This window comes from Symphalangus syndactylus, chromosome 14 (assembly GCF_028878055.3).
Source record: "Symphalangus syndactylus isolate Jambi chromosome 14, NHGRI_mSymSyn1-v2.1_pri, whole genome shotgun sequence".
NCBI lineage: Eukaryota > Metazoa > Chordata > Mammalia > Primates > Hylobatidae > Symphalangus > Symphalangus syndactylus.
The window spans coordinates 118,700,758-118,726,442 of NC_072436.2; the positions used below are offsets into that span (position 1 = coordinate 118,700,758).

The following is a 25,685-nucleotide window of genomic DNA, read 5'->3' on the forward strand; positions in this document are numbered from 1 at the left end:
CTGTCTCAAAAAAGAAAAATAAATAAATAAATAAATAAATATTATAAAGAACATCCATTTTCTTCAGTTAATAACATCAAAAGACCACGTTAACACGGTTAAATTTGCAGGACCCTCAGTACTTTGGGATGGAGTAAATGGCTGGTATCATTGCTTTCAAAAGGGTCTGGAACTTGATCGTGCTTCTGTTGATAAGTGGATTTGGATCAATATTAACCTGATTTTTTTTTTTTTTTTTTTTTTTTTGAGACGGAGTCTCGCTCTGTCGCCCAGGCTGGAGTGCAATGGCGCTATCTCAGCTCACTGCAAGCTCCGCCTCCCAGGTTCACGCCATTCTCCTGCCTCAGCCTCCCGAGTAGCTGGGACTACAGGCACCCGCCACCATGCCCGGCTAATCTGATTTTGATGGTTGTTCTCTGGCTATGCAGGCTAATGTCCTTGTTGGTTTTAGGAAATACACAGTATATGGAGGATATTTAGAGTATTAATGTTTGTATCCCCCTCTCCAACGGCTCTGAGAGAAACAGCAAGTGGGGGCAAGACAGAGGGCAGGCCAGTGTGGTAGAATGTCAACAGCTGGAGAGTGTGGATGAATAGTACTCAAGAGTTTTTAATATTCTTGTTATTTTATTCAACAGTTTTATTGAGATAAAATTCACCCACTTAATGTGTACATTTCAATAATTTTTTTTTTTGAGACAGAGTCTCACTCTGTCTGCCAAGCTGGAGTTCAGTGGCACGATCTCGGTTCACTGCAACCTATGTCTCCTAGGCTCAAGCAATTCTCCTGCCTCAGCCTCGCAAGTAGCTGGGATTACAGGCATGTGCCACCATGCGTGGCTAATTTTTGCATTTTTAGTAGAGACGGGGGTTTCACCATGTTAGCCAGGTTAGTCTGCAACTCCTGACCTCAGGTAATCTGCCCGCCTTGGCCTCCCAAAGTGCTGGGATTACAGGGGTGAGCCACCACCCCTGGCCCATTTCAATAATTTTTAATGTGTTCACATAATTGTGCAACCATCACCATAATCAATTTTAGAATGTTTCCATCACCCCCTAAAAGCCCCGAACCACCAGCACTCATCCTTCTTTCTCCATCTTTGTCTTATTCTTGCACGGCGTTTTTATTTCTTGATAATTTGAATGTGTTTCAAAATAAAAGGTTATGAAATTATTATATATATGTTATTAGGAACAATAAACTACAGAGTGTTAGAGTGTCTTTGCAGTTCTTTCAGTCATAGCCAAGGTTCTGTGTTCAGAAGTCACCTGGAACAATTCTTTTTTCTGATTATTATATCACCACATTCTTACATTGGTTCATTTATTTAATTTGGTTTTCAGTTTGGGGGTTTTCAATTAGGAGTGTTCAATTTTCTCTCTCTCTCTCTTTTTTTTTTTTTTTATATAGATAAGGTCTCTCTCTGTTGCCCAGGCTGGAGTGCAGTGGTGCAATCATAGCTTACTACAGCCTGGAAATTCTGGGCTCCAGTGATACTCCCCTCCACCCCCAACCCAGCCTCCCAAGTAGCTGGGACTGCAGGTGCACCACCACATCCGGCTAATTAAAAAATATATATATATTTTAGTAGAGATAAAGTTTTGCTGTGTTGGCTAGGCTGGTCTTTAACTCCCAGGCTCAAGTGACCATCCCACCTTGGCCTCCCAAAGTGCTAAGATTCCAAGTGTGAGCCACTGCACCCAGCCACTCTTTTTGTTTGTGTGTTTTGCTTTTTTAGAGACAGAGTATTGCTGTGTCGCTCAGGCTGGAGTGCAGTGGCACAATCATAGTTCACTGTAGCCTTCAACATCTGGGCTCCAGCAATCCTCCAGCCTCAGCCTCCTGAGTAGATAGCACTGCAGGTGTGAGGTAGGAGGTGGGACTCCACATGTACTCCGGAGATTGGGCTCGGACACCGGACCAAATTGAGAACCAGCTAAAACAAGTAGGGCAGAAGCAGCTTTCCATAAGACACGCCCACCAGTGTGCCATGGGAGTTTACCATCGCCATGGCAACATCCAGAGAGTACCATCCCTTTCCATGGCAGTGACTGGACCACCCAGAAGTTACCACACTCATCCTAGAAATTTGTGCATAAACTTTCCCTTAATTTGCATATAATTAAAAGTGGGTATAAAGATGAGTGCAGCGGTGCCTCTGAGCTGCTCTCCTGCGCACACTGCCTATGGGGTACCCCTGCTCTGTAAGGAGCAGTGTTCTGCTCCTGCTGTCTGCTGTGACTTCGATATCAGAGTTGCTGTTTAACACCACCAGCTTGCCCTTGAATTCCTTCCTGGGCAAAGCCAAGAACCCCCCCCAGGCTAACCCCCAATTTGGAGGCTTACCTAACCTGAATCATCTGCTGCTACCATGCCCAGTTAATTTTTTAATCTTTTTGAGATGAGGTCCTGCTGTGTTACGTAGGCTGGCCTTCGACTCTTGGCATCAAGTGATCCTCCAGCCTTGGCCTCCCAAAGTGGTAGGATTAGAGGCTTGAGCCACTGGCAAGGCCACTCTTTTTATTTTAATCTTATTAATTTTGTAATTTTGTAATTTTTTTTTTTTTTTGAGTTGGAGTCTTGCTCTGTCACCCAGGCTGAAGGGCAGTGGTACAAACTTGGCTCACTGCAAGCTCCGCCTCCTGGGTTCACACCATTGTCCTGCCTCAGCCTCCCCCGAGTAGCTGGGACTACAAGGGCCCACCACCAAGCCCGGCTAATTTTTTCTACTTTTTAGTAGAGACGGGGTTTCACCATGTTAGCCAGGATGGTCTTGATCTCCTGACCTCGTGATCTCCCCGCCTCGGCCTCCCAAAGTGCTGGGATTACAGGTGTGAGCCACCGCGCCCGGCCTTAATTTTGTAATTTTTTTTAAAGACAGGGTCTCTCTATGTTGGCCAGGGTGGCCTTCAACTCCTGGCCTCAAGCAATCCTCTCCCCTTGGACTCCCAAAGTGCTAGGACTACAGATATGAGCCACCATGCCCAGCCTGAATTTATTTTTGATAATGTAAAATATTTACACAATTCAAAGGTCAAAACTATGTAGAGAGTCAGACTTGGAGGAGCTTCCTTCCACCTTCCCCTCCATCCCTACCCACCTTATTATTTGTATTCATTTCCAGTTTGTCCTCCCATGGTTCATTTTTGCAGAAATAAGCACATGTGGGCACATACATGGCTGTGCACACACACACATGTCCACACACAGCCTCACACATAGTTATGCATAAGCTCACATATATGTGTACACACATATTCGTGTTTCCCCTCTGTTCTACCATTGTGTATACACTATTCTAACCTCTTTATTTTCATTATTAGAAATTATCCTCATTTTAGGCCGGGCGCGGTGGCTCACGCCTGTAATCCCAGCACTTTGGGAGGCCGAGGCAGGCGGATCACGAGGTCAGGAGATCGAGACTATCCTGGCTAACATGATGAAACTCTGTCTCTACTAAAAATACAAAAAATTAGCCAGGCGTAGTGGCAGGTGCCTGTAGTCCCAGCTACTGGGGAGGCTGAGGCAGGAGAATGGCGTGAATCCGGGAGGCAGAGCTTGCAGTGAGCCGAGATCACGCCACTGCACTCCAGCCTGGGCGACAGAGCGACTCCGTCTCAAAAAAAAAAAAAAAAAAAAAAAAAAAAAAGAAATTATCCTCATTTTTTTTCAGTCGAGCTCTCGGTGTTGCGGATACCCTTGGTTTTTCCAGTTAGTCCTGATGATGGACACCTGGGTTTTCAGGTCTTTAGCAAATGAGATGCCCCGGTGGACTTGCGTCCCGGGCTTGGCTCCCTCTGCCCTGGATGAGGGGTGCCCGGTGGAGGAGGGGCGCCTGCAGTCTGATCAAACTCATGGATTTTTGCCTATCAGGGAGGTGAGACATGGATCTCAGTGAGGTTTTTTATTTTTGTGTAGTTTAACTTGCGTTTCTCCTATGAGTGAGGCTCAGCCTCTTTTCCTGTCTCATTTCTGTGAACTGTGATCTGTCTATATCACGTCTGTATCCCCCACTAGATTGTCAGCCCCACGGTGCAGAGGGCTTTATTTCAGCTGCGGTACCCATAGCCCAGAAACATGCCTAGGCTGTCTTATGCCCAGTAAATGTTTCATTGAGGAATGGAAGAAGGAATGAGTGAGCGCAGACGCCCATCACTCCCTCTTCGTCCTGATCGTTCTGAAATCAGGAAATAGGACACATTCGGGAGAAATAAAGAAGGAAGACCACGGAGGTCCCAGGGAGAGCCGCAGTGGGTGGGCGCCAGCACTGCTTCCTCCTCCGCAAAGGCCTAACTGCACCCCTTCTCCACTACGCCGGGGTCCCGAGTGCCCCCCGCTCCCGCCCCGGGAGCTGCACATCCCTCTGCCTCTTAGAGACCCTGGGGTCGGTGCAAGGATCCCTGCGGCCCAGCAGTGGTCCCGAGACAGCCCGGGCGCCCTCCTCCCGCTGCGCCTCCCCACGCGCCCGCCGCCCAGGGACAACAGAGACCAGGTGGACGCTGCTTCGTTCATTGGTTTATTGGCGCATTACGCGGTAAGTGGGGCTGGGGAACCTCGAGGGCAGGGGAGGGGCCGCAGCCTGTCCTGGGGGTCCCGGAGGCGGTGCTCAGCGGTACTTCTCGGTCAGGACAGAGGACACCACCGATAGGAACTTGTCCCAGGCGGCGTGGGCCTCGGCCGTGAAGTCGGCAGGGAAGCGCGCGGCCAGGGTGACCAGCAGACAGTGGGACAGGAGCTGGGGGCGGGGGCGGCTCAGCGCGGGGGGCGGGGCCTAGCCCGGGCCCCGCCCCGCGGCCCCACCCCGCCCCGCCCCGCCGGGACCCCGCCCCGCCCGCACCGCGCCCCGCGCACCTTGAAGTTGACCGGGTCCACGCGCAGGATGTAGGCGTGCAGCTCGCTCAGCTTGGACAGGGCGGCGCCGATGTTGTCGATGCTCTTCACCGCGTCGCCCACGGCGGCCACCACCTTGGAGCCGTGCGCGCGCAACTGCGCGGACCCCGGGTGCAGGTCGAAGTGCGGGAAGTAGGTCTTGGTCTGCGGGTGGCTGAGGAAGAGCCTGGGACGGGGGGCGGGGGCCGTGAGCTCCCAGCAGCGCAGCCTCCCGCCCACGGCCCACGCGCCCTGCGACCGTCTCCCAGCACCAGGGCACATCTGCGACCCCGCAGCAGGCTCCAGCCCCTCCTCGAGGTGCCCGGGTGCCCAGGCAGCTGTCCCTCCCAGGCTGCCCTGGGCTAGAGGCCCCCCAGGCCCCTGCAGCTCCCGGCTGATCGCCCTGCTTCCAACGGGTTCTGTGCAGCCTGGTCCCCAAATCTCCCGCCCTCCGCCTCCAGCACGCCTGGTGGCCCCAGCCCCTCCACCGTCTCCTCTGGCCACAGGACTTCCCTCCCAGCCCCAGACTGGGTTGCCCGCCACCCCTTCTGCAGGCTCATGACCTCCCAGCAGCGTTCCAGGGAAGGAAAAGCTCCCTGGCCCTCCCAGGGGATCAGACGCTGGGACTTTGACGCTGGAACAGTGCCCTTATCCCAGATGCTGGGACTTTAGAGGCTGTAGTGCCCTGGCTGCCCTGTGAGGCCCTTCAGGCCTAGAACGAACCCTTTCACCCTCTGCTTGTCAGAACCTGGGCCTGTGCCTGCCCAGGTCTCAGCGAGCCCAGATGCCTGTGCAAGTTCTAATCGTACCCTCCTTACCCTGCCCTCCTCACTGAGAGGAAAGGCTATCTGTCCCCACTGTCCCCTCCCCACTGTCTCCTCCTCACGGTCCCCTCCTCACTGTCTCCTCCTCACGGTCCTCTTCCCGCTGTCCCCTCCCCACTGTCCCCTCCCCAATGTCCCCTCCCCACAGTCCCCTCCCACTGTCCCCTCCCCACCGCCCCCTCCCCACTGTCCCCACTCACATACCTGGCCTCCCGCCCAGTCCCTCTGGCAGTCCCGTCTGACACTCACCTCTCCAGAGTCTCGGTGCCGATGGTGTCGGCCTGCGTGGAGATCTTGGCCCACAGGGACACAATGATGGTCCTCTCGGTGTTGGTCAGAGACATGGTGGCAGGGTGGGCGGCTGCACTGGAGTTGGGCCTGCTCAGGACTGGCCTTGGTGGTGCTCAGCCCCCAGGGTCCCCTTATATACAGGGAGCTGGGCCCAGCCAGGCTGTGGCCGTTGGTCAGGTGAGGGGAGGGGGCTGCAGGGGTGGAGTTTCTTATCAGATCCAGTGACAAAGGGGCCCTCAGGGCCGGTGGGACTGGGGTTTGGGGGCTGTCACTCCTGTTCCTCTCCTGTGGCCTTAGAGGGGGAGTTGGCCAGAGTCTGACCACAGAGTCTAGGAGAGATATGGGCCCCACCCTCCCAGTAGGTCACTCCAGCATTTGCAGTCCAGTTCTGCACCGTCTTTATTCATTTCAGAATTATGACTTGCGGGAAACCAGAGGAGCAGGGCCCAGTAAGCAGCCTCCTGGGCACATGCCCCACGGTCGGCTGACACCGACCTCAGGCAGCCGTGCCCAACCACATACCAGTGCCCTTCCCCCTTTGTCTCTGGGATTCGTGGGTTTCCTCCAAGAAAGCAAGGGTTAGGTCCACCCAGTGCTGAGGGGAGACGTACTGAGTCTGTCCCCTGACAAGCAGGAGGAGACAGCAGGTCCGGGGCCGAAGGAGAATTCACCTAATGTCATGTGCTAATAGGGACTGCAGTATTGCTTTCCATATTAGTTATTGTAACATAATGAGGCAAATATTCCTTTTAATTTTTTTTTTCTTTTTTTGAGATGGAATCTTGATTTGTCACCCAGGGTGGAGCGCAGTGGTGCGAGCTCAGCTCACTGCACCTCTCACTCCCTGGTTCAAGTGATTCTTATGTGTCAGCCTCACGAGTAGCTGGGATTACAGGCACCCGGCATCATGCCTGGCTAATTTTTGTATTTTCGTAGAGATGGGGTTTTACCATGTTGGCCAGGATGGTCTCGATCTCCTGACCTCCTGATCCACCTGCCTCAGCCTCCTAAAGTGCTAGGATTACAGGTATGAGCCACTGTGCCCGGCCAATTATTTTATTTTATTTTTTTTTTAGTAGAGACGGGGTTTCACCATCTTCGCCAGGCTGGTCTTGAACTCCTTACCTTGTGATCCACCCGCCTTGGCCTCCCAAAGTGCTGGGATTACAGGCATGAGGCAGCGCGCCTAGCCAATATCTTTTCAAGTATTTTGCCCTTTTTTTTTTTTTTTTTTTGAGACGGAGTCTCACTCCGTTGCCCAGGCTGAAGTGCAGTGGTGCGATCTCCACTCACTACAAGCTCCACCTCCCAGGTTCACGCCATTCTCCTGCCTCAGCCTTCTGAGTAGCTGGGACTACAGGTGCCCGCCACCATGCCCGGCTAATTTTTTGTATTTTTAGTAGAGACGGGATTTCACCGTGTTAGCCAGGATGGTCTCGATCTCCTGACCTCATGATCCACCCGCCTCAGCCTCCCAAAGTGCTGGGATCACAGGCATGAGCCACTGCGCCCGGCCTGTTTTGCCCATTTTAAAATTGGGTGGTTTATTCTCTTACAGATGAATTTTTAGAGCTCTGTGTACTTCTGGATGCAATCGCTTGTCAGATATGCAATTTGCAAATGTTTTCTCCTAGTTTGTAGCTTGTTCATTCTCTTAACATTGTCTTTTGTAGAGCAAAAGTTTTAATAAAGTCCAATTTGTCAAAAAATTTTAAGTGAATCTTACTTAGTGCCACGCCTAGGAACTGTCTGCCTATCCATAGAACACAAAGAGTTTCACCTCTGTTTTCTTCTAAAGTTGTGTAGTTTATGTTTATATTGAGATCTACAATCCATTTTGAGATGACTTTTGTCTGAGGTGTGAAGGGCAGGTCCAGATTCTTCTGTTTGCTTGTTTGTTTTTTGCCTATGGATGTCCAGTTGTTCCAGCACTATTTTTTGAAAAGGCTATATGCTTTCTATTCAGTTGGCTTCTTGCACTTATTCATAAAAAATGAATGGGGCATAGGTTTGTGGGTCAATTTCTGGACTCTCTGTTCTGTTCTATGTGTCTATCCTTTACCACAACCAGTGTCTTGATTAGTATAGCCCTATCATGTCTTAAAATTGAATAATGTCTCACAGAATGAGAGAAAAATATTTGCAAATCATATATCTGATAGGGAAGTTTTCCAAACACATACAAAATATCTTTTTTGTTTTTGTTTTTTTTTAGACAGAGTCTTGCTCTGTCACCCAGACTGGATTGCAGTGGTGCAATCCTGGCTCACTGCAACCTCCGCCTCCTGGGTTCAAGCGATTCTCCTACCTCAGCCTCCTGAGTAGCTGGGACCACAGATGTGCACCACCACGGCCGGCTAACAGTTTTTTTTTTTTTTTTTTTTTGAGACAGAATTTCACTCTTGTCACCCAGGCTGGAGTACAATGGCATGATCTCAGCTCACCACAACCTCTGCCTCCTGGGCTCAAGCCATTCTCCTGCCTCAGCTTCGTGAGTAGCTGGGACTACAGGCATGCACCACCACACCCGGCTAATTTTGTATTTTTAGCAGAGTCGGGGTCTCTCCATGTTGGTCCGGCTGGTCTTGAGCCCCTGACCTCAGGTGATCCACCCGCCTCGGCCTCCCAAAGTGCTGGGATTACAGGCGTGAGTCACCGCGCCCGGCCATGCCTGGCTAACTTTTTTGTATTTTTAGTAGAGATGGTGTTTTGCCATGTTGGCCAGCCTGGTCTCGAACTCCTGACCTCAAGTGGTTTGCCCACCTTAGCCTCTTAAAGTGCTGGGATTACAGGCGTTAGCCACCGTGCTTGGCCCAAAATATCTTACAACTCAATAATAAATAGACAAGTAATCAATTTTAAAATGGCCGCTGGGTGTGGTGGTTGACGCCTGTGATCTCAGCACTTTCAGAGCCCGAGGAGAGAGGATTGTTTGAACCCAGGAATTCAAGATTAGCCTGGGCAACACAGTGAGACCCCCCTCTCTTAAAAAAAATTGGCTGGCCAGGCGCGGTGGCTCAAGCCTGTAATCCCAGCACTTTGGGAGGCCGAGGCAGGCGGATCATGAGGTCAGGAGATCGAGACCAACCTGGCTAACACGGTGAAACCCCGTTTCTACTAAAAATACAAAAAATTAGCCGGGCGTGGCGGCATGCACCTGCATTCCCAGCTGCTGGGGAGGCTGAGGCAGGGGAATGGCGTGAACCTGGGAGGCGGAGCTTGCAGTGAGCGGAGGTTGCGCCACTGCACTCCAGACTGGGTGACATAGCGAGACTCCGTCTCAAAAAAAAAAAAAAAAAAATTGGCTGGGCATGGTGGCTGAGTCCTGTAATCCCAGCACTTTGGGAGGCCAAGGTGGACAGATCACGAGGTCAGGAAATCGAGAACATCTTGGCCAACATGGTGAAACCCCGTCTCTACAGAAAATACAAAAATTAGCTGGGCGTGGTGTTGCACACCTGTAGTCACAGCTACTCAGGAGGCTGAGGCAGGAGAATCGCTTGAATCCAGGAGGCAGAGGTTGCAGTGAGCCGAGATTGCGCCACTGCACTCCAGCCTGGGTGACAGAGTGAAACTCCGTCTCAAAAAACAGAAAACAAACAAACAAACAAAAATTAGCAAGGCATAGTGCGCCCATAGTCCCAGTTTCTTGGAAGGCTGAAGTGGGAGCATCACTTGAGCTAAGGAGTTTGAGACTGCAGTAAGCTAGGATCTCACCCTAACTCCAGGCTGGGTGACAGACCGAGACCCTGTCTCTCACAAATAAATAATTAAAAAAAGAAAAATTGCAAATAATTTTAATGCATTTTTTTTTTTGAGACGGAGTTTTGCTCTTGTTGCCCAGGCTGGAGTGCAATGGCGCAATCTCGGCTCACTGCAACCTCTGCCTCCTGGGTTCAAGAGATTCTCATGCCTCAGCCTCCTGAGTAGCTGGGACCACAGGTGTGCACCACCACGGCCGGCTAACAGGTTTTTGTTGTTTTTGTTTTTTGTTTTTTGTTTTGAGACAGAGTTTTGCTCTTATCGCCCAGGCTGGAGTGCAATGGCGCAATCTCAGCTCACTGCAAACTCCGCCTCCTCGGTTCAAGTGATTTTCCTGCCTCAGCCTCCTGAGTAGCTGGGATTACAGGCATGTGCCACCACACCTGGCTAATTTTGTATTTTTAGTAGAGAAGGGGTTCCTCCCTATTGGTCAGGCTGGTCTTGAACTCCCAACCTCAGGAGATCCGCCCGCCTTGGCCTCCCAAAGTGCTGGGATTATAGGCGTGCGCCACCGTGCCCGGCTTTAATGCACATTTCTATTAAAGAAGATATACATGGGCCGGGCGCGGTGGCTCACGCCTGTAATCCCAGCACTTTGGGAGGCCGAGGCGGGTGGATCACGAGGTCAGGAGATCGAGACCATCCTGGCTAACACGGTGAAACCCCGTCTCTACTAAAAATACAAAAAATTAGCCGGGCGAGGTGGCAGGCGCCTGTAGTTCCAGCTACGCGGGAGGCTGAGGCAGGAGAATGGTGTGAACCCCGGGGGGCGGAGCCTGCAGTGAGCCGAGATCGCGCCACTGCACTCCAGCCTGGGAGACAGCGAGACTCCGTCTCAAAAAAAAAAAAAAAAAAAAAAAAAGAAGATATACATGAAGGCGGACAGATCACTTGAGATCAGGAGTTTGAGAACAGCCTGGCCAACATGGCGAAACCCCATCTCTACTAAAAATACAAAAACTAGCTGAGTTTGGTGGCGGACGCCTGTAATTCCAGGTACTTGGGAGGCCGAGGCAGGAGAATCGCTTGAACCCAGGAGCCAGAGGTTGCGCCATTGCACTCCAGACTGGGCAACAGAGCGAGACTGTCTCAAGAAAAAAAAAAAAGAAAATATACCAATGGCCAATAAACATGTAAAAAGATGCACAACATCGTTAGTCACTAGGGAAATACAAATCAAAACCATAGATAGCACTTCACATCTACTAGGATGACTATATTTAAAAAGACACAATAACAAGTGTTGGCAAGAATGTGAAGAAATGGAAATCTTTATATACTGCTGGTGAGACTGTAAAATGGTGCAGACATTGTGGAAAACAACTTGGGAATTCCTCAAAAGACTAAACAAGAGTTGCCCTGTGACCCAGCTATTTCATTCCTAGATATATGCCCAAAAGAAACAAAAGCAGGGCCAGGCGCGGTGGCTCACGCCTGTAATCCCAGCACTTTGGGAGGCCGAGGTGGGTGGATCATGAGGTCAGCAGATCGAGACCATCCTGGCTAACATGATGAAACCCCATCTCTACTAAAAAAATAAAAAAATTAGCCGGGCGTGGTGGCAGGTGCCTGTAGTCCCAGCTACTCAGGAGGCTGAGGCAGGAGAATGGCGTGAACCCGCGAGGCGGAGCTTGCAGTGAGATTGCGCCACTGCACTACAGCCTGGGCAACAAAGCGAGACTCTGTCTCAAAAAAAAAAAAAAAGACAAACAAAAGCAGGCCAGGCGCAGTGGCTCACGCCTGTAATCCCAACACTTTGGGAGGCCGAAGCAGGTGGATCGCTGAGGTCAGGAGTTTGAGACCAGCCTGGCCAACATGGTGAAACCCTGTCTCTACTAAAAACACAAAAATTAGCCGGGTGTGATGGCAGGAGCCTGTAATCCCAGGTACTCGGGAAGCTGAGGCAGGAGAATTGCTTGAACCCAGGAGGCGGAAGTTACAGTGAGCCGAGATCGTGCCTTTGCACTCTAGCCTGGGCAACAGAGCGAGACTCCATTTCCAAAAAAAAAAAAAAAAGTTTGTATGTATGTGATAACATTATTCATATTTGGCAAAAAGCAATGTCCATCAACTGATGAATAAAATATGGTATGATTCATCCAATGGGATACTCTTCAGCCGTAGAAAGCAATGAAGGACGGATCCATTGTACAGCCCACGAATGGGCCTTGGAAACACGCTCAGGGAAAGAAGCCAGACAAAAAAGGCCACATGTTGTATGATTCCACATACATGACGTGTCCAGAATGGGCAAATCCACAGACATGAAGGTAGATTGGTGGTTCTCTAGTGCTAGCATCGTGGGAGCTGTGACTGCTAATGTATTAATATACGGGTTTGCTTTTTGGGTAATGAAAATGTTCTAAAATTGACTATGATAATGGTTGCATAACTGTAAATATACTAAAACCCACTGAATTGTACACCTTATTTATTTTTTTGAGACGGAGTTTTGCTCTTGTTGCTCAGGCTGGAGCGCAATGACGCGATCTCGGCTCACAGCAACCTCCGTCTCCCGGGTTCAAGCGATTCTCTTGCCTCAGTTTTCTCAGTAGCTGGGATTACAGGCATGAGCCACTGAGCCCGGCCTGAATTACACACTTTAAACGGGTGAACTGTATGGTATGTGAATTTTATCTCAATAGAGCTGTTAAAAATTGAGGAATGCGATTCCTCTCTGTTTATTCTTCGTTTTCAAAATTTCTTTGGCTATTCTAATTTCTTTACCTTTCTGTATGAATTTTAGAGTTAGCTAAAGAGTTATCTGCACAGAATCCTGCTGGAATTATGACACAATCAAAGGCAAATGTTTTCTTTAAGGAGAAGTTTGTTTTGTTTTCTTTTCCCCTGTAAGGAGAGCTTTGACCACAGGCATTTTTTTTTCTTTTTTTTAAGATGGAGCCTGGTTCTGTCATCCAGGCTGGAGTGTACTTGATGTTTTACTCATGTAACGGCCCTCATTCTTCCATGCCTGAGATGTGAGATGATGAGATTGTCAGGGTTGAGGGCAGCAGCAGCCTTCGATGCTCTCCGGGCTTAGCAGATGGGAGGGGCTCTCTACCAGGCTTCCAGGAACTCCCTTCTAGCGCTGCCTGGGTCCTCCTTGCTGGTCTGTTCCTTGTGCACATTTCACAGCGGCTCCTCTTCTTGTGTGGCAGGGCTCCTCTCTCCCAGGGGTGTGCCCGCCCACTCTGGCCTTACCCTGTCTTGCTCACTGTCCTGGGAAGTGCTGCTGACCGCAGGAGGCCAGTGTATCCTTTCCTCATCTGGGGCTTCTTTCAGACCGAGATGAACTGGCCCTCCCTGGTCACCCTTCACTGTTGCTTGGTTCAGAAGGACACTCCTGGTTCGTCTCAGCCTGGCACCTAGGGGCACCTTGGGCACATGGGCCCATGAGGAGGGGGTGTGGGTCTGTGCCTGACGTTTCGTCTCCTCAATAGGAGAGAAGGTGGCAGAGAGAGGGGCAGAGACAGGTGAATAGACTGGCAGAGAAGACAGTGAGTGATGGCGGAGGCTGAGGGCCAGGCAGAGGGAGATATACAGAGCAGGGAAGGCAAGTCCAGAGGCTGAGTGCACGGGGCATTTGGGCCGTGAAGGGCTCTCAGTGCCTGGGAGAAACCCTCCAGCTGCAGAGTGAGGGCCTGTGCCCAGAAGGCACTGCAGGGCTGCTCTGCTCCCTAACAGAGGAGGAAGTAGAGTCCTGTTTCCAGGGTAGGTGCCGCCCACGCTGGGGGATTGTCCTTAGATACTTTGAGGCCCCAGGGCCTCCTCTTTCCCACTGGAACCACCTGCCCTTCCCATCCTTGGCGCCCACAAAGAGAGGAATTGAATCTGAAATTTCCAAACCTTCAAAGCATCATTATGCGCAGGGGCTCCTTTCTATTTTTCCATTGTGAAATATGCGCAAGATGTAGACTACAGTTTAATGAATTATTAGAAAGCAGACAGCACCCCAATACTCCCCAAAGGTAACCTCCCACCTGACTTCTTCCTTTTCAGTAAGTTTTTTTTTTTTTTTTTGAGACAGTGTCTCGCTCTGTTGCCCAGGCTGGAGTGCAGTGGCCCGATCTTAGCTGACTGCAAGCTCCACCTCCTGGATTCACGCCATTCTCCTGCCTCAGCCTCTGGAGTACTTGGGACTACAGGCACCAGCCATCACACCCGGCTAATTTTTTGTATTTTTAGTAGAGACGGGGTTTCACTGTGTTAGCCAGGATGGTCTCGATCTCCTGACCTCGTGATCTGCCCGCCTCCCAAAGTGCTGGGATTAAAGGTATGAGCCAGGCCTGCTTTTCAGTAAGTTTTTAACTACTCAGATATGCATCTGCAAGCACTTTGTTTGTTTTTGCCTGCTTTTAACCTTCATAGAAATGAAACAATACAGAATGCTCTCATTTGTGTCTGTCTGGCTTTTGTTTGTTTATTTTGAGACAGGGTCTTGCTCTATTGCCCAAGCTGGAGTACAGTGGTACGATCATAGCTCATTGCAACCTCGACCTCCCAGGCTTAAGTGATCCTCCTGCCTCAGCCTCCTAAGTAGCTGGGATCACAGGCACATGCCATCATGCCCAGCTAAATGTTGTTGTTGTTGTTGAGGTGGGGTTTCACCATGTAGCTCAGGCTTCTTCTGAACTCCTGGGCTCAAGTGATCCTTCTGCCTTGGCCTCCCAAAGTGCTTGGATTACAGGTATGAGCCACTTTATGCAATCTGTTATTTATTTATTTATTTATTTATTTATTTATTTATGTTATTATTTTTTTGAGACGGAGTCTTGCTCTGTCGCCCAGGCTGGAGTGCAGTGGTGTGATCTTGGCTCACTGCAACCTCCGCCTCCCAGGTTCTAGTGATTCTCCTACCTCAGCCTCCTGAGTAGTTGGGACTACAGGCATGTATCACCACACCTGGCTAATTTTTGTATTTTTTAGTAGAGATGGGGTTTCACTGTGTTAGCCAGGCTGGTCCTGAACTCCTGAGCTCAGGTGATCTGCCCGCCTCGGCCTCTGTAAGTGCTGGGATTATTGGTGTGAGCCACCAGGCCTGGCCTTTAAAAAAATATTTTTAATCCAACCGTCTGCACACTGAATGTCTGTCTTCTTTCACTCTCTCATGTCTATGAGATTTACTAGCCGTGTTATAGGTGTTCATTTTCACTGCTGTATCTATTAATATTTCCTTGTAGGAATATACCACAATTTATTCATTGTACTGGGGCTGGGACTTTGTGTTGTTTAGTTCTTGGCTATTATGAATAATGCTGCAATAAACATTCCTTTACATATCACCTGGTGCCCACATGCCTGAAATTCTGTTTTGTACATACATACCTAGGAGTAAAGTTGTTGGGTCATAGGGCATATGTATTTTCAACTTTAGTAAATAATGCCAAACTTTTTCAGAGTGGGTAACAAACTTATGTTTTCCCTAGTGGTGTGCGACCATTCTCCTTGCTCCAAATCCTTCTAAACATTTGATATGGTCAGTGTAGTACTCCATTTTCTGTTGCTTATAATAGAATACTTGAGACTGTGGGATTTATTTTAAAAGGAATTTGTTTCCTACTGTTATGGAGGCTGAGAAGTTCCAAGCCCAGTGGGGACTCTGTGCAGTCCCAAAGTGGCACAGAGTATTAATCGCAGGTCGTGCAGGCTGAGCATGCTTGTGCGCCACCTGAGATCTCTCTTCTTTTTTTTTTTTTTTGAGACGGAGTCTTGCTCTGTCGTCCAGGCTGGAGGGCAGTGGCACGATCTCGGCTCACTGCAAGCTCCGCCTCCCAGGTTCACGCCATTCTCCTGCCTCAGCCTTCCTAGTAGCTGGGACTACAGGCGCCCGCCACCACGCCCGGCTAATTTTTTGTATTTTTAATAGAGACACGGTTTTGCCATGTTAGCCAGGATGGTCTCGATCTCTTGACCTTGTGATCCGCCCATTTCGGCCTCACAAAGTGCTGGGATTACAGGTGTGAGCCACCGTGCCCGGTCATGTCTCTCTTCTTATAAAGCCACTAGCCCCACTCCCATGACAACTCATTAATCCATTCCTTGAGGGAGGACCCTCATGATCCAACCTCCTTACCCCAAAGGCCCCACCTCTCAACACTGCCACATTGGGGATTAAGTTTCAACAAGACTTTTAGAGGAGACAAACATTCCAACCAGAGCAGTCAAACTCCTGGTCTTCTTAAATTTTAGCCTTTTTTAGGCCGGGCACAGTGGCTTATGCCTGTAATCTCAGCACTTTGGGAGGCCAAGGCGGGCAGATCACGAGGTCAGGAGTTCGAGACTAGTCTTGCCCACATGGTGAAACCCCACCTCTACTTAAAAATGCAAAATTAGCTGGGTGTGGTGGTGCACGCCTGTAATCCCAGGTACTCAGGAGGCTGAGGCAGGAGAATTGCTTGAACCCAGGAGGCGGAGGTTGCAGTGAGCCGAGATCGCATCATTGCACTCCAGCCTGGGCAATAGAGTGAGATTTCATCTAAAAAAAGAAAAAAAAGTTAGCCTTTTTATTGGGTGTGTAATTTTTGGTGAGTGTGTAGTGGTTTCTCTTGTGGCCTTAATTTACATTTTCCTGATAATTAGTGAGGTTGAGCCCATATTTACTGGCCATTTCGGTTTCCTCTTTATTAAAGTATTTTAGTCTTGGCCACTTTCCCACTGTGTTGCCAGTCATTGATTTGTAGAAATTTCAAAAATATTCTGGATATAATTCCTTTGTCACTTTTACGTGTTAGATCTCCCCCATCTCTGTATCTTAATGATATTCTAGTTAAACAAAAGTTTGTAATTTTAATGCAGTCAAACTAGTGACTTTAAAAATCCAATTAAAAAACGTTATCCCGGCCGGGCGCGGTGGCTCACGCTTGTAATCCCAGCACTTTGGGAGGCCGAGGTGGGCGGATCACGAGGTCAGGAGATTGAGACCACGGTGAAACCCCGTCTCTACTAAAAATACAAAAAAATTAGCCAGGCGTGGTGGCGGGCGCCTGTAGTCCCAGCTACTCGGAGAGGCTGAGGCAGGAGAATGGCGTGAACCCGGGAGGCGGAGCTTGCAGTGAGCCGAGATCGCGCCACTGCACTCCAGCCTGGGCGACAGAGCGAGACTCCGTCTCAAAAAAAAAAAAAATGTTATCCCTTCCTTTCCTAATAGCCAAAAGGTAGAAACAACCCAAATGTCCATCACTGGATGAACAGATAAGCAAACTGTGATATTTCCACACCATGAGATATTATTCAGCCATGAAAACGAAGTTCTGACCCAGGCTACAACATGGACAAGCCTTGAACCATTACACCAAGTGAAAGAAGTCACACACAGGAGGCCACGTGCTGCACGAAATTATGGGGCTTAGATAAGCCATTTTTAGGAAACGTCCAGAATGGGCAAATCCCAGCAGAAAGTAGATTAGTGGTTGTTAGGGCCAGGGAGGAGAAATACTGGTGGAGATTCCTCAGTGAGGAGGGCGTTTCCATTTGGGGCGATGAAAATATTCTGGAACTAGGGAGAGGTGGTTGTTGCACAACACTCTGAATGTGCTAAATGCCATTGACTTGTTCTCGTTAAAATGGTTATCTTTATGTTATGCAAATTTTATCTCAAAGTGAAGAGAGTCTTCTAGACCACATTTTTTTTTTTTTTGAGAGAAGGTTTCACTGTCTTGCCCAGATTGGAGTGCAGTGGCACCATCTTGGCTCACCTCAACCCTCCACCTCCCAGGCTCAAGCAATTCTCCTACTTCAGCCTCCCAAGTAGCTGGGATTACAGGTACGTGCCACTACCACCCGGCTAACTTTTTTTTTTTTTTTTTTGAGACGGAGTCTCCCTCTGTCTCCCAGGCTGGAGTGCAATGCCGCGATCTCAGCTCATTGTACCTCCGCCTCCTGGGTTCAAGCGATTCTCCTGCCTCAGCCTCCCGAGCAGCTGGGATTACAGGGGTGCACCACCACACCCGGCTAATTTTTTGAATCTTTAGTAGAGACGGGATTTTACCACGTTGGTCAGGTGGTCAGGCTGGTCTCGAACTCCTGATCTTGTGATCTGCCCGCCTCAGCCTTCCAAAGTGATGAGATTACAGGCATGAGCCACGGCGCCCGGCCTAGACCACATTTCTAAAAGCTTTGCTGTGTGGTCTTTTGAGTTTGGCGACAGTCCACCTTGCGTTGACTGTGTTGAGGGATGTCTGTTTGCCTGGCATTTGTTGAGCACTTTCTAAGTTCTGCACATGGCACCAACACTCTTCATTCTGGGTGCTTGACTCTCACAACCACCCTGTGAGGGAGGGTTTATTTTATTGTCATTAGTTGGGTTTTTAGTTTGTTTGTTTGTTTTGTTAGGTTTTGTTTTGTGACAGGGTCTTCTTACTCTGTCCTCCAGGCTAGAGTGCAGTGTGACAATCTCGGCTCACTGCAGGCTCAACTTCCTAAGCTCAGGTGATCCTCCCACCTCAGCCTCCTGAGTAGCTGGGACTATAGGCACGTGCCACTATGCCTGGGTAATATTTGTATTTTTAGTAGAGACGGGGTTTTGCCATGTTGCCCAAGCTGGCCTCAAACTCCTGAGCTCAAGTGATCCACCCGCCTTGGCCTCCTAAAGTGCTTGGGATTACAGGCGTGAGCCACTGCACCTGCCATCATTACATTGGAAAGATAAGGAAATGGAGGCTCCAGGATGTTATGAAACATGTCTGAGGCTTCCATGGAGCAGAAAACAAGCCCTGATGGTTTGTGTGGGCTGGGAGGCCGGCTGGGGCTGGGGCTTGTCCTGTGCTGTCCCTGGGCCTTGGTTTGAGCCCAAGCCTGTGCACTGAGTGTGGGATGCCAGTGTCCACCGGTTTCTGGCCTGAATTCCAAGCTCCAGGCACGTTCTGTGCCTGAGCAGCTGAGGCTGCGCTCAAAGGGTGTCTGGCCACTTACAAGCCACTGGACACTCAGCAGAATGCTGGATTCGGCATCTGCAAACTCTCCCACGAGTGGACCCTCGGTGACCCTGAACAGGCTAATTTGGCTTGTGAGTCCCAGTTTCACTGTTTTCACCTCTAGGATGGGGATTAGACTAGCCCCCACCTCAGTGTTGGGAGGGCTCTCAGGAACTTGCAGCATGAATTTTAAATTATTTTTATTACTACTGTGTGTGAGTGGTTCTCCCTGGTGGGGCTGTAACACTCAGCTGAGAAGGTGGAGGTGTCCAGGCAAGTCCCAGATAGCATCTGTGAACCCCACCCGGCCCTCCTGCAGATGGTCGTGGCCCTTTGAGGCCCAGACCAAGTGGCAGGACTGATAAGGCCTCCTATCCTGCCAAGGGCAGGCCCAGGCTGGGAGGAAGGGTCAGGGGTTTCAGTTTCCAAAAATCTACTTACCATCAAAAAAGCAGGTCATGAAACAGCTATTTAAAGGTAAAATGAGGAGGACTTAGAGGTGTGGGGTCTTAGCAGAGAAGAGCCTGAGGATGTCCCCTGTAGCGATTGGAGGCTAGCCCTGGTGCTTCATTGTCCAAGAGACACTGGGAGAACTTAGAGCTGGAACTCACTCAGGGACCATCTGCTCTGAACCCTGTTACTGGTGGGGAAACTGAGGTCCAAAGCAAGGCCCACTGACCCTAAGGCCAGGGTGTGACAATGATGTCTCATTTCTGTCACAGCCAATGAGGTGCAAACATGGACATGAGGGTGGCGCTGGGATCCAGAGTGCTGCTGCGAGGGCAGGGACACACCCAGGACCTCTGTGGGCACATGAAGTGCTGCCCATGAGGGTGGCGCTGGGATCCAGGGTGCTGCTGCGAGGGCAGGGACACACCCAGGACCTCTGTGGGCTGGGGTCATGGTGAGCTCCCTGCACTTTCACCAGTTCGAGCGCGCGTTATTATTGCCTATAGTCAAAAGAATGAACAATGAGTGCCGGGGTTACTGGCAGGAGGCCAACCCTGAGAGGGTAACTGGGGGAACAGTGGGATCCTTTGAGCCCAGAGATGTCCAGTCTGGAGCCCCAAGATTCTGCGCATTGGGGCAGCAGCACGATTAGGTCAGAAGAGAGAGACCTGAGTCACAGTCCTGCTCCATTCGCATGGTCGCACGCAGACGCCCAGTGTCCCTGTGAGGAGGCCTCCATTACCACACCGGCCACTGCCCCGGGTTCCCCCACCCCCATCTGTCCCATCTCACCCTTCCAGCCCCAAGCCCTGCTCCTGCACTCTCATTTCCATCCCAGAGGCACTCCTGGGAAGTGTGGGAGAACTCACAAACCTTTTGATTATACATAAAATCAAAACACGGATGACTGGGATAAAGGCTTGCAAAATCTGTAAGAGAGGTTATCTATTCCTCTGAAAGAACACAGCCAAACCATCCAAGAACAGACAACCTGTAAAGAAAGCAAGAAAAGTAATTCTCTGCAAATAATTAAGTGATGCAGCTCTCTCTCTCAATCAAAGAAACGCAACATGGAACAAGACACCATTTTCCTTTCTGGGAATTTCAGAAAAAAAAAAAAAAAAAAAAAAAAAAAAAAAAGTTATGCAGGCTGGGTGTGGTGGCTCACGCCTGTAATCCCAGCACTTTGAGAGGCCGAGGCGGGTGGATCACGAGGTCAGGAGATCGAGACCATCCTGGCTAACATGGTGAAACCCCGTCTCTACTTAAAATACAAAAAATTAGCCGGGCGTGGTGGCGGGCGCCTGTAGTCCCACCTACTCGGAGAGGCTGAGGCAGGAGAACGGTGTGAACCCCAGAGGCGGAGCTTGCAGTGAACTGAGATCCTGCCACTGCCCTCCAGCCTGGGTGACAGAGCGAGACTCTGTCTCAAAAAAAAAAATGTTATGCAGCCCCGTGCAAGAAAATGCATCTGTTGGTACTGCTGAGCCATTTCAAATGCACATGCCCTTCACCCTGGTGAGGCCAATCTACAATTTGTTCTGCAAAATACACATTAGTGTCACTGCTGGTGCAAGAGGGTTACTTGCAACAGTGAAAATGCTCATCCCTCAGTCAAGTGGTTAGGTTCTGATGCATTTGATGTGCTTGGGAAAGTTCTGGAAGCAGCCAAAGAAGCCCATTAACTTTAGTTACCTCCTGGGGAACCCTGGGATAGGGTAGGTGGGGTGATATTTTAAAAAACAACTTCACTGAGATATAATTTACCATACCATACCAATTTGCATACCATAAAGCTTATCCACTTGAAGTGTACACTTCCATGTCTTTTTTTTTTTTTTTTGAGACGGAGTCTGGCTCTGTCGCCTAGGCTGTAGTGCAGTGGCGCAATCTCGGCTCGCCGCAAGCTCCGCCTCCTGGGTTCAAGCAATTTTCCTGTCTCAGCCTCCTGAGTAGCTAGGATTACAGGCGCCTGCCACCACCCCGGCTAATTTTTTTTTTTTTTTGTATTTTTTGCAGAGACGGGGTTTCACCATGTTGGCCGGGATGGTCTCGAACTCCTGACCTCGTGATCCACCCGCCTCGGCCTCCCAAAGTGCTGGGATTACAGGCGTGAGCCACCACGCCCAGCCTTTTTTTTTTTTTCTTTTCTTTTTTTTTTTTTTGATACGGAGTCTCATCGCTCTGTCGCCCAGGCTGGAGCGCAATGGCGTGATCTTGGCTCACTGCAACCTCCGCCTCCCAGGTTCAAGCGATTCTCCTCTAGGATTACGGGCGCCCGCCACCACGCCCGTATAATTTTTTCTATTTTTTAGTAGAGACGGGGTTTCACTGTGTTAGCCAGGATGGTCTCGATCTCCTGACCTCGTGATACGCCCGCCTCGGCCTCCCAAAGCGCTGGGATTACAGGCGTGAGCCACCGCGCCCCGTCCAAGTGTTATTTTTAAAATGAAGAAACCAGTATCGAGAGGGACGCTGACTCGAGCCCGCGCCTTTCCCATCCACACCAGCAAGAGCGCCCCTGAGCCCCGAGCGCGAATCGTCCGGCACCAGACAGCACCGGGGCAGCTCGGTGGCTTCCACAAGGCCCCGCGCCTGCGCATTCCGCTGCCTGCGCCTGCGCCTGCGCCTGCGCCGTTCTCCCGGCCGCCGCCTCAGCACCTCTTCCGGACCGTGTCGCCGAAGTCTCGCGAGCCCTGAGCGTGGCACGCGGGTTGGGAACTGTCGCGCTTCTCCCTCCACCTCCACCGCTGCCCTCCTCAGGCCCCCTCCGCCCCCTCCGTCCCCTCCATCCCCGTCTCCGTCCTCCTCAGGCCCCCTCCGTCTCCGCCTCGTCCTCCTCAGGCTCCCTCCGTCCCCGCCTCATCCTCCTCAGGCTCCCTCCGCCCCGCTCTCCGTCCTCCTCAGGCCCCCTCCGCCCCCGGCCCCGGCCCCACGGCGGGATGCGGGACAACACCAGCCCCATCAGCGTGATTCTGGTGAGCTCGGGGAGCAGGGGCAATAAGCTGCTGTTCAGGTACCCCTTCCAGAGAAGCCAGGAGCACCCGGCGTCCCAGACAAGTAAGTGAGCGCTGGGCGGGGGCCTGGCGCTCGCGGGGGCCGCCTCATTCCAGGGCCGCCTCGCGGAGCTTAGCTTTTGCTGGGCATTCGAGACCTGCTCGTTGTAGAGTATTTGAAAAGTAGAAAAAGGAAAAAAAAAAAAAAAAGTAAAAAAAATAAAATCATGCGTTGTTCACCACACCAAAGCAACTACTGCTGACATTTCGTTTCAAGCCTTTAAAAAATAAAGTAAAATAAAATAAAATGAGTTTGGGATGTATTCATCTTGAGAAAATACAAAATTACGCGAACAAGGCCGGTGGCGGTAATCCCAGCACTTTGGGAGGCCGAGGCGGGCGGATCACCTGAGGTCAGAAGTTCGAGACCAGCCTGACCAACATGGTTGAAACCCCGTCTCTACTAAAAAAATAAAAATAAAAAACCCCAGAAATTAGCCGAGCGTGGTGGTGCGTGCCCATAATCCAAGCTACTCGGGAGGCTGAGGCAGGAGAATTGCTTGAACCCGGGAGGCAGAGGTTTCAGTGAACTGAGATCGCGCCACTGCACTCCAGCCTGGGCAATAGAGCAAGACTCGGTATCAAAAAAAAAAAAAAAAAAAAAGATTACGTCAACATCTGAAGTTGTCTTTGCCACCTCCAGTTCCAGCCAGCACAGGAATCACCTGTGGACGTGTTGGGAGTTTTCTGCCCTGTACATAGATGCAGATCTATCCACAGGAAAAGAGAACATTGCGTGAGGTTTTTCATCGCACGAATTGTTCAGTGGCGCCCTTTTCCCATAGTCAGCGTTGGAGCTCCGTCTACCTTTGCAAGTAGGGATCAACCTCACCCTTGGCTGCAGGTTGCTGCCTTCCCCTGTGGACGGCATGTAGTTACTTTTGATTTTTCATCATCATGAATGTTCACTTTTTGTTTTTATTTTATTTATTTTTTGAGACGGAGTCTCACAGTGTCGCCCAGGCTGGAGTTCAGTGGCGTGATCTTGGCTCACTGCAACTTCCACCTCCCGGGCTCAAGGGATTCTCCTGCTGCAGCCTCCCAAGTAGCTGGGGCTACAGGCGTGTGCCACCACACCCTGCTTTTTTTTTTTTTTTTTTTTTTTTTTTTTTTTTTTTTTTAGTAGATATGGGGTTTTGCCATGTTGGCCAGGCTGATCTCGAATTCGGGGCCTCAAGTGATCTACTCGCCTCGGCCTCCCAAAGTGCTGGGATTATAGGTGTGAGCCACCACACCCGGACTGTTCAGTTTTTATTCTATATTTTGTTTTAAAATTATTTTTAAACTTGTTGATATGGCAGAAAGTTTTAAAGATACAAAGGAGTTTAGATTATGAAAAGAAAGTTATTTCCTACTGATGGCCCCCAGCCCCCAGTTTCCATCATAGGGGTAACTACTGTTACCATTTTTCTGTGTCTTTCCAGGACCTTCTGTGTAAATACAGGCGTATGCATTTCTTTTTTCTTTTTTTTTTTTTGAGATGAGTCTTGCACTCTCACCAGGCTGGAGTGCAGTGGCACGATCTCGGCTCACCGCAACCTCCGACCGCCTGGTTCAAGCAATTCTCCTGCCTCAGCCTCCTGAGTAGCTGGGATTACAGGCATGCACCACCATGCCCAGCTCATTTTTTTTTTTAATTTGTAGTAGAGATGGGGTTTCACCATGTTGGCCAGCTGGTCTCGATCTCCTGACCTCGTGATCCACCCACCTTGGCCTCCCAAAGTGCTGGGATTACAGGCGTGAGCCACCGCGCCCAGCCTGCACTTGTGTTTTTTTTCTAAGCACAAGCAAAGGCACACCATACACACTGTTCTGTTTTCACTTTCACTTCACGTCTGCATCTTTGATGTAGAATCAGAACCTGTCGAGCATCCTTGTCCTTTTTACCGGCCACAGTGAATTCCATGAGATGAACATATTGTCATTTGTTTATCTTGTCGTCTTGGTTGATGGACGTAAAATTGTTTTCAATCTTTTGCTAATACGAAAAGCGCAAACGTCCTTTCCATGTATTGTCATTTTGCAGAATTCTTGTAATATTAAATCCCCGAAGTAGCATGGTTGGGTCTAAGGGATAAGGAGCATGTTTATTTTATTTTATTTTATTTTGAGACGGAGTCTCGCTCTGTCGCCCAGGCTGGAGTGCAGTGGCGCAATCTCGGCTCACTGCAAGCTCCACCTCCCGGGTTCACGCCATTCTCCTGCCTCAGCCTCTCCGAGGAGCTGGGACTACAGGCGCCCGCCACCACGCCCGGCTAATTTTTTGTGTTTTTAGTAGAGACGGGGTTTCACCGTGGTCTCGATTTCCTGACCTCGTGATCCGCCCGCCTCGGCCTCCCAAAGTGCTGGGATTACAAGCGTGAGCCACCGCGCCCGGCCCCCGTTTATTTTTAATAGGTTAGATTTTTCAATCTTTGTTAATCTGGTAGGTGAAAAATTATATCTGGTAGTAATTTTAATGTTTATTTGCCTTTTAATTGAGATAGAAAGCATATTTTCCTGTTTTTGGAGCCATTTAGATTTCCTTTTCAGTGAATGACTTATTTATAACCTTTGCCTAATGTTCTCTTGGGTTGTTTGATTTTTTTTCCTTATAGATTTGAAGGAGTTCTTTATATATTTAATGTAAAAATAGGTCTTGTTTGACAAAGCTATAGTTACCCTGTTTGCTTCCGTGTAGTTCTTGCCAGAATTTTGATTTTTATGGAGTTTTCAGTCTAATCTCTTGTGGTTTCTGAGTTTTGTTTTAAATAGAAAGGCCTTCTGCTCTCCAAAATTATTAACAACAACAATAAAAAACTCCCTTTTTTTTCCTCCAGATTGTTCATGTCTTTTTTTTTTTTTTTTTTTTGAGACAGAGTCTCACTGTGTCGCCCAGGCTGGAGTGCAATGGCATGATTTTGGCTCACTGCAACCTCTGCTTCCTGGGTTCAAGCAATTCTCCTGTCCCAGCCACCTGAGTAGCTGGGATTACAGGTGCGTGCCACCACGCCCGGCTAATTTTTGTATTTTTAGTAGAGATGGGGTTTTGCCATGTTGGCCAGGCTGGTCTCAAACTCCTGACCTCGTGATCTGCCTGCCTCGACCTCCCAAAGTATGTCTTGTTTTTAAATGTGTTTGTCTTGGCATAAGGTGAAGGCTCATCCTAAGAGCTGATGTTTTCTGGGCTCTCGTGAAGAGTTGCGGCTGAACTGTTTGGTTGCCTTTGGAGCCCTGTGGAACTGGAGTTATAACAGGCCACAATGTGGCCAAATGATGATTGATTGGGCCAACATAATTTTCTTTTCCAAATGGCTATCTGGTCTCAACATAATTTTATTGAATAATTCACCTTACTTCCAGTAATTGATTCTGCTGTCTTTATCGTGTGCTAAATTCTCATGTTTACTTGGATCTATTTTTTCATCTTTCTTATCTCCTCCAATGATCTATGTGTAGGTTCCATAATAATTAATTACTGTAGCTTTATATTATGTTATACTATCAGTAAGGTTAGTCACTTGTAATTGCTTTTCTTTTT

The 25,685-nt window shown here is 49.6% G+C and overlaps 2 protein-coding genes across 8 annotated transcripts in view; one reads left to right on the top strand and one right to left on the bottom strand.

Annotated features, from left to right (window-relative positions):
* Window positions 1-4,504: 4,504 nt before the first annotated feature.
* On the bottom strand, window positions 4,505-6,303 carry LOC129462775 (hemoglobin subunit zeta). The gene is made up of 3 exons (XM_055243103.1): window positions 5,944-6,303; window positions 4,853-5,057; window positions 4,505-4,736 (listed from the first exon to the last, which is right to left on the bottom strand). The coding sequence occupies exons 1-3, from the start codon at window positions 6,036-6,038 to the stop codon at window positions 4,608-4,610; spliced, it is 429 nt and encodes a 142-aa protein (XP_055099078.1). The 5' UTR covers window positions 6,039-6,303; the 3' UTR covers window positions 4,505-4,607.
* Window positions 6,304-21,734: 15,431 nt separating this feature from the next.
* Window positions 21,735-25,685, top strand: part of NPRL3 (NPR3 like, GATOR1 complex subunit) — a 66,187-nt gene continuing 62,236 nt past the window's right edge. For 3 of the 7 annotated variants that reach the window (XR_008650945.2, XM_055243080.2, XM_063617026.1), the window contains exon 1: window positions 21,763-22,169. Coding sequence is in view for 5 of the 7 variants with exons in the window: in XM_055243080.2 (XP_055099055.1) it covers window positions 22,052-22,169 (118 nt within the window). In the remaining 2 variants the exon portion in view is untranslated. Of the gene's footprint in view, window positions 22,170-25,685 lie in introns of all 7 variants that reach the window. The other 4 variants (XM_055243079.2, XM_055243078.2, XM_055243081.2 and 1 more) reach the window with 4 other exon arrangements.